Below are 13,865 nucleotides of genomic sequence, written 5' to 3' on the forward strand. Positions count from 1 at the left end.
AGAGACAAAATCTGACTTCCATTTTAAGGGGATCATTCAGCTGTCCCATTAAAAACCAGCCTGCTAGATTACAATCAGCTAGAACAAGGATGATGGTGGCTTGACTGGGATGGGAGGAGATGGCCAGGGAAATAGTAAATTCCAGATACGGAAACCGAAGACAGAGCAGCAGGATTTCTAGCAGGTTGGACTTTGGATGTGGGAAGGTTTGTGCCTGGCCCAATAAGAAGAAGTCCCTAACCATCATTGACTTAGAAGGGGGCTTGCTGTGGTAGAGCTTGCTTGGGGTAAGGGAAGGGACAGAAGCTCAGCTCCATGTCTAAAACACCTTTGAGATTGCCAAGGAGAGCAGGCAGCTAGATGTCCATGTCTGCAGTTCAGGAGAGAGGACCATCTTGGGACAAGTCCATCTGGCAGTTGTCTGTATATAAATGGTATGAAAGCCCTGAGGCTGGCGGAATTATCCAGTGGGGCATGGGAAATAGGAAGAGGATCAGGGATGGAGACCCACAGCCCTCCTGCATGGAGGTTGTGTTGAATAGTGGAACATGACTGCCTTGGGAAGCAGGACCCTAGCTCCCCAGCTCCTCGACTATTTTTCCCTTTACATGCAGACCTCCTCCTTCGAAACACTGTAATTAACTTCAACTTCTGATACTATGAAGGAAGCTTATTCTCCCATTTCAGACCACATCCCTACTTCTCAGTAATTTCTACTAATTATTAACAAACACACATGCACCAGCAGCTCAATGCCTGAGGCAGCTTCCACACCTCAGTGAAGCATATTATTGTCCTCACTCCAGAGGATAGAATGCTTTCCTTGGGAACATGGACGATTCTTTGCCAAAGCATTGGTTACCATTCAGTATGTTACTATGGAACTCTAGACTTCACTTAAGATCTGTTACATTGCCTGGACCATTTCTAATGCAAATAAAGAAAAAGACATTACCCTGTGAGGGTATTTTGCAATAACCACAGTGATCATAATCCATCGTATATTGATGGATTATGTGCCAGATATTAACAGATACATTAGCTCTGATCCTTATAATAAATAAAAGAAAGATGTTTGCAAGCCAAGTATAATCAATTTATAGATGATGGCACTAAGTCTCAGGAAGATCCAATGGCTTACCCATGACCATGAAGAATCAGAACTACAGACGTTGTTACTATACTCCAGTGGTGTAAACTTCTGAGCTCAGTGTGGAACTAGATAACAATCATGCTGACACTGAGGATCTCAAAATGAATATGGCCTCTGAAATAAGAGAGTGCATCTTCATTTTAAATCCAAATGCTTCTAAGCAGAATGATCTGCTTCCCTGCTCCACGAGGCCAATGAATCCTGTCTTTAGAAGATGCAAACATGGGGACACCTGGGTGGCTCGGTTGGTTAAGCGTCTGCCTTCAGCTCAGGTCATGATCCCAGAGTCCTGGGATCGAGTCCACATTGGATTCCTTGCTCAGTGAGGAGCCTGCTTCTCCCTCTGCCTGCAGCTCCCCCTGCTTGTGCACTCTCTCTCTCTGACAAATAAATAAAATCTTAAAAAAAAAAAAGGAAGATGCAAACACGGGAGAACTCAGCCTGGTAGACATCCTGGATTCAATCCAAAGAAACAAAACCACAATTCCTCCATTCTGTGCCGCTTCCTCTAAGCCAGGAATCAGCAGAGTTTTTGCATAAAGGATCAGATAGGAAATATTTAAGTCTGTGGCCATACAGTGTCTGTCCCAACTACTCAACTTGAGGTGTTTTTTTTTTTTCTTTTAAAAAGGTTCTATTGTGATCTCTTCTTTTTACACCTAACAACTTTCCCCAAAGGGATGATACATAATCTTTATTCTAAAAGAACATATAGATGATGTACTGATAGCATCTGGCCAGGGGTATCATTGATTGTTTTAAGTAAAAATTAAGAACCTCTTTTTTTCTTTTTCATCCTTGGTGTTGATACCAGCCCAAATAAAGTTTCCAATAAAACTTTATTTACAAAACCAGGAGCTGGCCATGGACCATAGTTTTCCAACACCTGAAAACCCTCCCTGGGTCTCCTACCTCACATCCCCCTCTCGATCTGCACTTGGAACACCTTTTCATTTCAGCTCTATGAATAGAATCAATGAGGCTTTCGTCTCCTCCAACAGCTCATTAATAGAGAGCTCAGATGCCATCGAGCTGATGACACTCCCAGAGCCTCTCCATGTTCATCTCCTTCCCATTTTAATATGCTTCCATTCATCATTCTCTCTTGTTTACTGTCTTGTAGCACTTTTCACTCCTGGTGTCAGCGCTTGTAGGCAAACCATGGGAGGAGCATCTACATCTGCTCTCAGCTGTCTTCATGATTAAGCGTTCAGACGTTTACTTGCTCTTCATAATAACTGTCTGGGCCAGAATGGGCTGGGTTAGGCCTTGGGAATTTCTACCCTTCAAATTTTAGGATCATTTTCTCCTAGAAACTCTTTCAGACCTTGGCAGTATCTTGTGCTCGATCGATTGGTTCAAATAACTGGTCTGAAGTGTGGTGTTTATTCATTCATTTAGCACTGAATTGTTGAGCACCCAGGCGGTTTTGTGCCAACCCTGTGCTGCATGTCAGGGATGGGAGCCATGGTCTCTGCCCTCAATAGCTACAGTGTCTACCTCTCACATGCTTATAAAATCAATCATGAGGGCAAAAAAAAAAAAAAAGAAAGAAAGAAAAAGCAAGCAACTGTGCTCTTTGCTCTCACTCATTTGTGTAAAGTTGATTAATGGTTTTGAAGGGAGCAAGGATGAATACTCATTTTAATCACTGAACTTCTTGAAGAATGTGTGGGCTATAAAGTGATTATGGGGTAATGTTTTGTCCCCACAATCCAAATAACCAATACACCAAAAGACAGTTTGCAGTAAAAGAGCTGCCTGGTCAGTGTTTTACTTCTTTCAAGCAGCACCTAATTCCACAGATTCCAGTAAAACCAGAGAATCCAGACAGATACCCGCTACCAGGATTTTGTAGTGATGGGATTTTGTCCTAATTTGCCAAGGTGATGAGGTGATTTTTATAGCTTCAGGTCTCAGATCTCCAGTGCGTTAAGATAGTAATGACCAAAGCTCTGGATGATATTCCTTCTGTAGTGGACAGCCTTCTTTCTGCTGGATCCTTGATTGGGGGTGGGCGAGGGGGGATCTTCCTTCTTTTTAAATAGATCAAATGATGGATGGGCAGTTCCTCCCCAGGAGTCTTTCCCAGAGGCCAATGGATAGCCCCTCCATGAGGACGAACATGTAACCTTCAACTGTCCCTTCAAGCTGGCCTCTAGCCTGTGGTCCCTTTAACCTGCTTCTGAAGCCTTTGTCACCACCCATGTGTCACCACTCTCCAGATAGGCCCAGTGGCTTGCAGGCTCCTGAATCTCTTTAGATCTTGGTTTCCACGTTCTGTTCAGTTCTCGCTCTCCACATTTCTCCACGTGGCCAATTTCTTTCACCTGTCATGACTCAACCAATGTCACCCTCCCAATCTCCTTATCAGCCTGAGCTGGGTGACCTTCTGCTGTTCCCCCACAGCTCCCCCAAGCTGCCTTCTGCCAAGTCACTCAGTCAACACTACTGTCGGCGTCTGCTCATTTGCTGGTCTGTCCCACAAGATTTTGTGTCCTCAAGGAAAGGGGCCATGCCTTGGTCCCTGCAGCCCACGTATAGCTCCCAGTACATGCTAGTGTGTCATAAATGCAGCTGCCTGGCCCAATGATTGAGTGGATACACACCCTCCCCTTTGGAAAGTAGACATTTACATATTTTAAAACAATGGCATTTTTTTTTTTTTATCATTGCACTGTATTCTTTTGTCCTGGCCCAACTCCCCAAACTTCTGTGGCTTGTCTGAGGATGTGGCTTACACACCTCTTGCCATCAACTTTCCCCTCATCTGTCACCATGCCTCTCGAACCACTGTGCCTAGAACTCATCACAGAGCCCCAGACGTGCACATTGGACTTGGGAGCTTCCCTCTCAGTGACCCAAGCTCTTCATTTTCACCGATGTCCCCATTTTGCTCTAAGATTTATGGTAGAGACAGGGGCAGGCCCAGACTTGAAACTTTTGTTTGGAGATAATGCATAATCTCTAACATGTGCACATGGAAATGACCAGAGGGCAGGCTGGTGTATACGAGGGAGCTGAGGGTAAGGTATAATGATAAAGAACAGCAATGAAGAGAGTCCATGGAAAGCCTTCCTGGAAGAGGAGGCCTTAGAGGTGTGGGCATAGGGAACCTGCAGGGTACAGAGGAGCACTGGAGAGAGGTATTTCAGACTGGGAAAACAGCCTAAGCAAAGGCCCTGGGGCTGGAGGTGTTACTAGAGGGACAGCGAGGTGGCAAATTCGGGATGTGAGATTAGAATTGCTTCATTATGAAGGGCCTGCCAACCTAGATTTAAGAGTTCTGTTTTTATCTGGTAATAGCTTTAGGGAAGGTCAAAGATCTTTTTTAGAAAAGAAGTTGGGACTTGGTGGCGTGGGAGTAGCAGAAAAAATGGGAGGCTACAAAAGTGTAGGCACAAACCAAAGGTTTCATGAGATCAGCAGCAAAGAGGAAGCACCCTTGAAGGGCACCCACCACGGGCAGAGGAGTCAGAGGGATGAGAAACAGGAGCAAAATCTGTGCACACCAGAGGACAGTCATGTGCGGATAACAGGACTGTAGAAGACAGGGTGGAAGGTGCTGGAGAGAGTGATGGGGGCAGGGGGCTGACCCCTTGAATAGGTGAGAAGGGGCAGGGCCTGCTCTCCAGGGAGAAGGGACATGCCCTCCTGATGCTGGTGGAGGGGGGGAACTGAAGGTTGCAAGCCAGACAGACAGAGACACAGGCCAAAGTGAAGGCAGAGCAGGTAAGGGAGATAGTCCAGAATGGCCTCAGGCTCTGTAGCAGAGTGGACACTAAGCCACTCAGCTAAGGATTAGGACTTGAGGGAGCTTAAGGTGTGATCTAGAACAGCCATGGTGAGGAGTGACCAGGAGATCTTGAGTGAGGAGAGAAAAGACGAGGCCTCAGTAGGAGCAAGACAAAGGGCAAATGTTGTCCAGTTTGCTTCCACTGACCTCAGAGACACCACAGGATTTTGCAAACCTGCACATGCTTTGTTATTCTATCAATGAACCCTGGAGCGGGAAGGGGCAGAGAATGACAATGAGCCTCCCAGCCAGGCTCTGAGAGCCCAGCCGTTCGCTCAGAGCCTTCTTTTTTAGAGCACCGCCACCTCGTGACACAGAGCTGATTCTTCATTCCCTTGGTCCAGGCCAGACTGTCCCCCATTCAGAGGGGGGGGGCCCGGGGCCAGTGATGGCTTCCAGGAGATGGGGCCTGGGTGCTCCAGGGTGGAGCAGGTGTGGATGAGGCACTCAGGAGCAGGCTGCAGACTGTTCTTGCTCTTTTTCAGGAGCACAATGAGTTCAACTCCTCCATGGCCAGGAGCCAGACCAACACGGCACGGATCGATGGCCTACGGCCCGGCATGGTGTACGTGGTGCAAGTGCGTGCCCGCACGGTGGCCGGCTACGGCAAGTTCAGCGGCAAGATGTGCTTCCAGACGCTGACGGATGGTAAGAGGCGGGCCAGTGAACTGCTACAGGGCCAGCGCTTGGGGGAGGGAAAGGAGACCCAGGAGGCTGCCCTCGGAGCCCCAAAGCCAACCTCTCGATGGAGTCTGGTGCCGTTCCCTTGCCTCCAGAGGGGCTGTGCACACTTGCATGATTCACAAGGCAGGGCATCTGTCTGAAGTCTGGCCTGTTTCTCTCCTAGCATCTCAGGGGTTTGCCTTCGAAGGGTCTCTGCACCACATGCAGGGAGGTCACGACCGTGAGACCCACACGTATCTCGAGGGCCATGTGCCCTCCTGCCTCTGGATTAGGCCCAGTGCCTCCGCTGCTTTACCCTCACTCCCACTTCACCCCCTATTCTGGGGGACTGGGAGCTGAGCCTAATTGCATGAGCCAAGGTCTCCAGGAAGGAAACAGAGGGGCAACACTGGGGGTGCAGCTGTCCCTCGTACCCAGCATCTCAGCTTATTTGAAGCAACTTCTCATGGGACTCCAGTAGGTTCTGTTCATGTGTCACCAGAGATAAAAGACACTGTCTTCCAAACCGTCCCCAAGGCCAGAAAGTCTGTCACCCAAAATACTTCCACCTTTGGGCTTTGTTAGTTCCCTATTATAACGATCTCTCTCAGTCCTCGAGACCACCCTTTTGAATGGTTGTGAAAAATCTGATTTCCCTGGAGCCTGAGCATTGAGCATGGGGTACCTGCCTGTGCTCACTCACTCCCTTTGTCAGCCATTTACCATGGTGCATGCTTTTGTTTATCTACTTACTATCTATCTGTTTTATTTATTCATTCATGAGCTGTTGCCTGATAGTTTTCCAAATATCAGTATATTCTCACCCTCCTCAACTGAAAGCCTTTACTTTTTCACTTATTATTTACATTATATACAAAATAGTCTGCCCTTCCAGACATTTTATTTTAGGCCAACACTCTCTGACTAGGCACATGATAGGACTTAAGGTTTTATATTGACTCCTGTTACAATTTTTAACAATTTAAAAATTCACCAGAAACATTTTAAAAATCAGATAATTTCATATGAAAACCATAATGTGCTTTTTCTTGGGAAACATTGCAAAGAAGCTGATGCTGGTGGGCATTCTAGAGTGAGGGCTCTGCCCCTGAGCTGGGAGGGGGCTGCCCCCATGGAGGGTCTGCACCTTCCCGGTGATTTGTACCCAGATACTTTCACGTACTGTCTGGCTCCTGTAGGATTGGCATTTGCAACCCATTTTGAGGGGTTTTTTTTAGGTGAATCTTCACTCATATTTTGAGGATGGTGAGATGTGGTGGAAAGGCAAGCCAGTTTATTCAGATGAATAATGCTGCCCGTATGAAAAGAACGTAGGCTGTCTCCTGTTCCTGAAGGACTCTGTCCACTCTTTGCATCTCACTTACCATCTCGATTTATGGGCACTTTGCATCAGGAAGTACAGGATTAAAAACCCAAAACTCAGAATTCTCTGAGCCCTGGTCTCTTGGCAATTCTGCTAGACAAATCAAGAGGTAACACATTTCTCCCAAGAAGACTATTCCTTTTACATTTGGCAGTTAAGTTTTATAAACCCAAGAGAGGCTAGATGTAAGAGAGTTTTGGTAAGTGGCCAAATTCAAGAGTATTTATCTTAATGACTGAGGTTCATACCTCGGTAGTAATTAAGTTCACTGAGGCATCGGGCCCTGTCTTCAGCACAAAGATGAGTCTGAAGGGTGATCAGTATAGGGTCATTGGAGCAAGGGGACTTGTGGGATTCTGCCCAGGGTCAAAGACCAGGCAGGGAACCACCACATGGTGGCAGAGCCACAGTGTGCCTACTTTTGACTTACTTGCTTTTTTTTTGTAACCCATTCATAAAGTATGGTATTTGCATGTTTATCAAACAGTCCAGGTGATTCTTAGGCTCCCTGGTGTTTGAGAATTATCCTTCAACTCTGTGAGCCAAAGAAGACACTTCTACAGATAAGGGTGTTGATTCTTGAAGGTTCTCACTCTTTAGAAATCAATTTTAAAGACTGAAGGTCACATTGCTTTATGCGGTTTTTAAGTTATAAAGATGTTTTTATGGACTCTTCACTGTGGTTCCTTGAATTTCCTTTTTTTTCCCCCCAAATTTTTTTTTTTTAAAACATGCGTGTTACAGAAAGCTCTCAGCTGAGGGAAACTGAAACTCTACCCTCAGTCTTTAAAATTGATATCTATGGAATGGTTGGCTTCAAGAACAATATCCTTGTCTTTGGAAGTCTCTTTCCCCACCCACCGAGTTGAAGAGTGGTTCTTAAACTTTGAGAAGCATGGGAATCACCTGGAGTATTTGGTAAACATGCAGATGTCCTGCTCTCCGCTCAGAGGTTCTGATTCAGTAGATCTGAGGAGGGGCCCAGAAATAGTCATGTTTAATCATCGGGCTTGGGTGATTCTGACGCAGGGCATGGGGAACTTCACTTCAAGAGCTATCGCTGTTAGGGTTGCCAGGTAAAATACAGGATGGCCAAATAAATTCGAATTTCAGACAAAGAACCAACAGTATTTAAGTCCAAGTATCTCCTGTGCAATGTTTGGGGCACACTTAGACTAAAGCATTACTCATTGTGTATCTGAAATTCAAATGTAACTGGTGGGCCCATATTTTTATTTACTATATCTGGCAACCCTCACTGTAGTAGAATATATAAAGCTTGATCTCTATATGCCTCCATCCTGAGCACCAGGGGAAAGAATAACCACTGTGTCAGCCGGGCCAAGTGGTTTCTACAGATTAAGGCAAAGAGTATTAATATTTGGGGCACCGTGTGATAGTGCAGACATTGTGAAATGTGCCTCACATAATCTGATCATTTTATTAGTGCCTTTTTTTTTTTTTTTTTTTTTTTTAGCAGAAAGGAGTCTGCGGGTCGGAGGGACTAAAGACTTTGTCCAAGAGCACAGGGCTGGCACAGGGGAAAGCCAGGCTTTGGGCGAGCTCTGTTGGCCTCTGTGACTCAGGGACTTCCCATCCACCTGCGTCACATAGCACAGTTCTGACCTTGGAAGAGGCCTTGACCCTGTTCTCCTTGAGTGGGAACTGTGGAGAGCTGGGCCATTTCCTGCCGTTTCTTTATCCCCCACAGCATCTGGCGCAGGGCTGCCCGGCCGCAGATATTCTGGAAATACCTGCTCCGTGAATCCATGCGCCCTGCTGCATTTCAACACCTTTGTGTTTTAGGAGATACTCCCGCAGTGGTTTTCAGTCTTCCCCTTAGACTTATCCTTAGCGTCACTGACCGGCCTTTGAGAGACCTTCCAAATGAGGGGATGTAGATTGGAATCACCTCTGCTGGGGGGACGGATGTCATCAGCATTTGGTTCTGAGCTTCTGTCACCGCTGTTCCGTTTTTATTGTGGCTGTCATTTGGTTTTAGTCATCTTTGTCTATTTGTGACTTGAAGATCACTCTTTGCTTCAGTTGGGCTCTGAAGCAGAGAAGCCATACTCCACATGTACAGGTATATATCTATATATATTTATAATGTCTTTGATGTCATGCACTGAGTCCCGGCGGTATGCAAAGGGCACACAGGAAGGACTCTAATGGCGCTTTGTCCCCTAGATGACTACAAGTCCGAGCTGAGGGAGCAGCTGCCCCTGATTGCTGGCTCGGCGGCCGCCGGGGTGGTGTTCGTGGTGTCGTTGGTGGCCATCTCCATCGTCTGCAGCAGGTAGGCTTTCCACTTCGGCTCCCCCCCTGCTCGCCTTGGGCCCAGGAGGCCCCTCTCCACGTGCAGGCCCCTCGACGGGGCCTAACCATTCATAGACATGCTGTGAAGCTCATGGTCATCCCTCCATCTCAATCCACGGGCAGCTTAGAATTTGCCAGATTATGTGTTTGCTCTGTGCCTGGGATAAAATCCTCCCTGAGAGCTGGGCGAGGCTGTGAGTAAACAGCATTTGTCTTCCAACCTCCTTTTATTCCCCCTCACTGTCAGACTGACAGTTCCCAAATTGCATTTGACCCACTGGAGCATCACCCCCCATACCGGTGTGGCCCATCCTCTGGTTAGAGAGCCAAAGCCCCCAGCAGAGGGCACAAGACAGGCGGGCAGGAGGGGAGCCACGGAGGAAAACAGGAACTCCCAAGTTCTGCAGAAGGGCGGGCCCTGAGGCCTTGTGAATTTTTAATATGGTTGCTACCGCCTTTGGGGGCTTAGCCCAGATTCTGACGCGTGAAGCAGAGGAGTTGGCTTCCCCTGAGCTGTTCCGCGGTATAGCCAGCGTGCTGATGGCTGTCCTCAGCGGCTCTGCCCCCAACTCTGATGGGGGACCCACGGCCCCGCCTGGCCTCTGAAAGACCTTGACTTGAAAGCAGATCTGGCTGCCCACAGTGGTGGTCAGGCCAGGAAGCAGGACAGGAGCTAAATGCTAGAGTGAGAGCTGCCCGGTTCCCAGCCCCTGGGAGATGCCTGAGTGAGCGCCCATTGGGACAAGGGAGCTGGGCGGACATCGCTGGAGCGGAGCAGCGAGCGTGAGCCCCAGCTGAAAGAGCTCCTCTTGCTTGCCTCCACAGGAAGCGGGCTTACAGCAAAGAGGCTGTGTACAGTGATAAGCTCCAGCATTACAGCACCGGCCGAGGTGAGTAGAAAGCACACAGCCCCTTCCTGGTAAACGAGGTGAGTGCTTGGAGGGCTCCCTATAGCCAGACTGGCCGGTCCCAACCACAGGACTTCTTCCAGCCCTAAGTGCCCCAGCAGTGGCCTCTCTCTGCAGGTTCCCACGGGCCTCAGGCTGCCTGCCCGCTCTGCTGTTTGCCCATAGTGGGCACTCATTGGGCGCCCGGCGGGTAGATTATCTTCCCCATTGATAAGCCCATATAGGACACAGAAAGCTGGGGAAAAGATTGGGTTTAGCAAGCCAATGAATCCTGAAATCAGACTCAGTGGGAAAAGATGGAGGGTTCTCTATTAACATCTTCTGTCTTATCTTATCCAATTGAGCTGCTGGGGAATGTGTTAACCAAATTCACAGATAAGCTAGAGAACATGAATGTAGGGAATTAAAAAGATAGCAGAGCCCAAGAGGCCAGCGTGTTGGGATATCTCCCAAGTGTTTTCTTTTAAGCAGTACCTTTAAAAGTTTTTCTCACTCATTATCCTACCCATCTCTCTTTTTTTAAAACCTATATATATTTTTCTAACTAAAATTTCTCCTCACCCACATACAGTGTAAAGTCCTATGTCGAAATGATTCTTTTATCTGTGTCCTTACAACATTGTGGGATCTGAACAAGGTCCCCTCTAGGTCAGTTGGGCCACTTCCCCACTTCCAGAAAGCTTAGATCCTCGGGCCATGTTCTCTTTCTAAATAACTCCTTTTGCATTCCGCAGATGCCCCCAGAAATGCATGGCAGCACTTTTGCACTGTGCTCTGTCACAGGTTCCTTCTGGAAGCCTCATCTCACCTAAACCCCCTGGTGCAATGCCAACCCCTTTCTTCCTGTTCACTCAACAGTGGGCATGGAAGACAGACCTCGTGGACACCCCCCCCCCACCCACCCAGCATGCCTTCGGTTGGCAGTTCCTAGAGCGAACATTGGCTCAAAGGCAAAATTTCTTATGGAAACTCTTTCCTTCTCCAAGGTTCCCCAAGGCAGGAAAGTGAGGCCAGGAGCTTCACCCAGCAGGTCCACCTCAGAGAAGCCAGTGCAGGCTGGGACTGTATGCAGGCCACTCTATAGAAATGGCTTTGCTCTCGGGGTGGGGGAGGGGTGGGGGGCTTTCAACCAAAGACCAAGAAATGGCCAAGGGTTTGTAGAGGACGGAGCCCCAGGCGGCTGGTTGCTGTGCCCAGGCTATTATTACTGGGAGGAAGGTGGGGGCTCGGTGTGGGCTGCGAGGGGCCAAGACTCTCCCACAGGGGTCCAGGGCAGCACAAACATGGTGGGGGATTGGGAGAGTGGTCCCCTTCTAAGACTATGGGCAAAGTTCCTGCAACACTCAGAATCCTATTTACCATCCTTCCTTTCCCTGTCCCGGCCACGCTGTCCTCCATTTTAACCAGTTGTAACTGGTTTCACAGGGGGAAACCTTACTGCATTCTCTGACTCTGTGCCTCACTGCAAAACCTACAGATATGCTTACCTATTTTAACCTGTGCATTTGCCCTTCCAGGCAGGCTCTTAGCTTCCCCAGCTGATAAACAAAGACTTGGATTTATCTCTGATTCTCAAGTGAAGGTCCCCACCCCCCAAACCGAGCATCAGAACTACCTGAAGGGCTTTCCCCACCCCCCTGCTTCCCCGCTTCTGCCTCGGGATTCTGACATTGCCCCCACCCACCCCCTGCTCTGGGCTGACTCCCGGCCATATTAAGGGCCACTGTGAAGTCCATTTCAGATTTGGCATCCTGTGAGCTCTTTTGATGAAATATTTAGAGATGGCCATTTCTGCCTGAATGCAGAGGATGCAAAATCGGGTTCAAGAGGAGGAATGCCATTTTGGAGACTAGAGATGCCCTAGGGTGAGAATAGGGTACCCTAAGAAGGTGCTCCCCTTTTTAAAAGGCAGGCAAGCTAAGCCTTGTCACTCCTTGGGCAGGGTACAGAGGGTCCCCAGGCATTAAGTCCAGGTGCGGCTTGGTGCCCGTTGGGCCACATCAACCTGAGATCTGGCCATCCTCCTGCTCTGGCGGGGCGGGCTATGCTGGCCCACCACATGGCACCCACGTGCCCGGAGGTATGCTTCCACGACCCCCGGAGCCCCTTCGGGGGGACTCTGTCACCTCTGAGGCCGACAGAAGGAGGCCTCCCTAGTTGTTAGGTCGCACAGCAGTAACAGTGCCCGGCTGCAGCCAGTAAGGGCAGCCGAGCACACGGCGCCACCCGCGATGAGCTGTGCGGTCACCAGCCCTGGCACTCAGGGCGGACGCAGAACCAGAGTTCACTCCCTTGGCTGCTTTAGAAGGCTGTCTTCTTTTTCATTCGGCTCACCTTTTATAAGGGTCCATGCTCCTGTTCATAATCATTCTTTTTATCTAGTCCCCGAAACCTGGCTCCCTTGGCAACCTGGTTCCCTAAACTTGTAGTCTCGTGCATTGAGCTGCATTCGTGCTTTTTCTGCCGTGCACATCCGTATCACTCTGACCAAAGCTATTAGTGTTGAAGAATCACAGCTGAAATGCTGTAGAGCTGGGGCAAGGCTCGGCACACTTGTAACAGAAGAGAAAACTCCAGGCTCTGATGGAGGAAGGATTAGGAATATTTAGTCTTGGAAAGCCTACTCTGTGCCATGAATTGGGAATTTTATTTTGGTAGCTCACTTCGACTCATCCAACCCTGACAACCACTTGGGGGGCAGGCATTAATGGAAGGTTAAGTGACTTACCCTGGTCACACAGCTCCTAGGTGGCAGAGGTGGATGGCACGCTCTCTAAGTCTGGCTCCGGAGCCCCTGCTCTCACCATATTGCAGAGGCTCAAGGTGCCTGGTGATCAGGAGGAGGTGAGGATGGGATGCAGACTAATCTTAGGTGTTCTGGTTGGTAGTTTATTGGTTGCCCCACCCCTGGTCCCACTGTAGGAGGCAGAAAGGTCAATTATGTCTAATCCGAGTGTGTGCACATAACTCTACCTGGACCGCCCACATGCATGCCCCTCATGGTGGGATGTGGCCAGCAACTGCAGCTCTGAAGACTTCCTGCCCAGGGAGAGACAGGAAGCCTACAGCAGCTCCCAACTGCATTCATCAGAGCCCCACTTCTCTTCACCACAGGCAGGGCAGAGGGTACCATAGAGAGGCAGGCGGTCTCTGCCCTCCCAGGCCCTCCTATCAAGCTGACGCAAAGGCTGAAGGAGAAATAACAGAAATCTTTGCAGATGGAATACCTTCTCTAGCCCATCCAGAATGGCAGAGCTGTTCACTCTGAGAACACTGGGGCACTCGTTTATGTCCCTCCTCTGAGCCTGGAGCACGTGAATAAGCATGTCAAGGGGAGGTTGGATTTGGGTGAGAGAGATTAGAGGGAAGGCAAGTTGGAGAGAGAAGCTGCCGGATGTGGTGCTGGATGCTTGGATGAAGAGCCTAGAAGCTTGTGGTTCATATTCAAGGATGGGTGGGTGGGACTGTGGTTCTCCCGTGTCCAAAGACAGGCGGACAGATGGCGTGTTCTCATGATTTCTGTGAGCCAGATCTCAGAAGGTGCTTGCTGGCTGACTAAAAATTGCCTGGACAGGATGATCCAGGTAGGGCAGGGTAGGCTTGGCAATCTATCTTAGAAAAGTTCCAGTCAATTCTGCATTT

General features: G+C 48.8%; 1 protein-coding gene across 1 annotated transcript in view; it reads left to right on the forward strand.

The window, feature by feature from the left end:
• Positions 1-13,865, forward strand: part of EPHB1 (EPH receptor B1) — a 396,322-nt gene that overhangs the window by 313,387 nt on the left and 69,070 nt on the right. The window contains exons 7-9 of the mRNA XM_081798416.1: positions 5,435-5,597; positions 9,187-9,295; positions 10,141-10,205. Coding sequence (XP_081654542.1) covers positions 5,435-5,597; positions 9,187-9,295; positions 10,141-10,205 — 337 coding nt within the window. The remainder of the gene's footprint in view (positions 1-5,434; positions 5,598-9,186; positions 9,296-10,140; positions 10,206-13,865) is intronic.

Source organism: Leptonychotes weddellii, chromosome 1 (genome assembly GCF_054177405.1).
Source record: "Leptonychotes weddellii isolate Sample4059 chromosome 1, ASM5417740v2, whole genome shotgun sequence".
Lineage (NCBI taxonomy): Eukaryota > Metazoa > Chordata > Mammalia > Carnivora > Phocidae > Leptonychotes > Leptonychotes weddellii.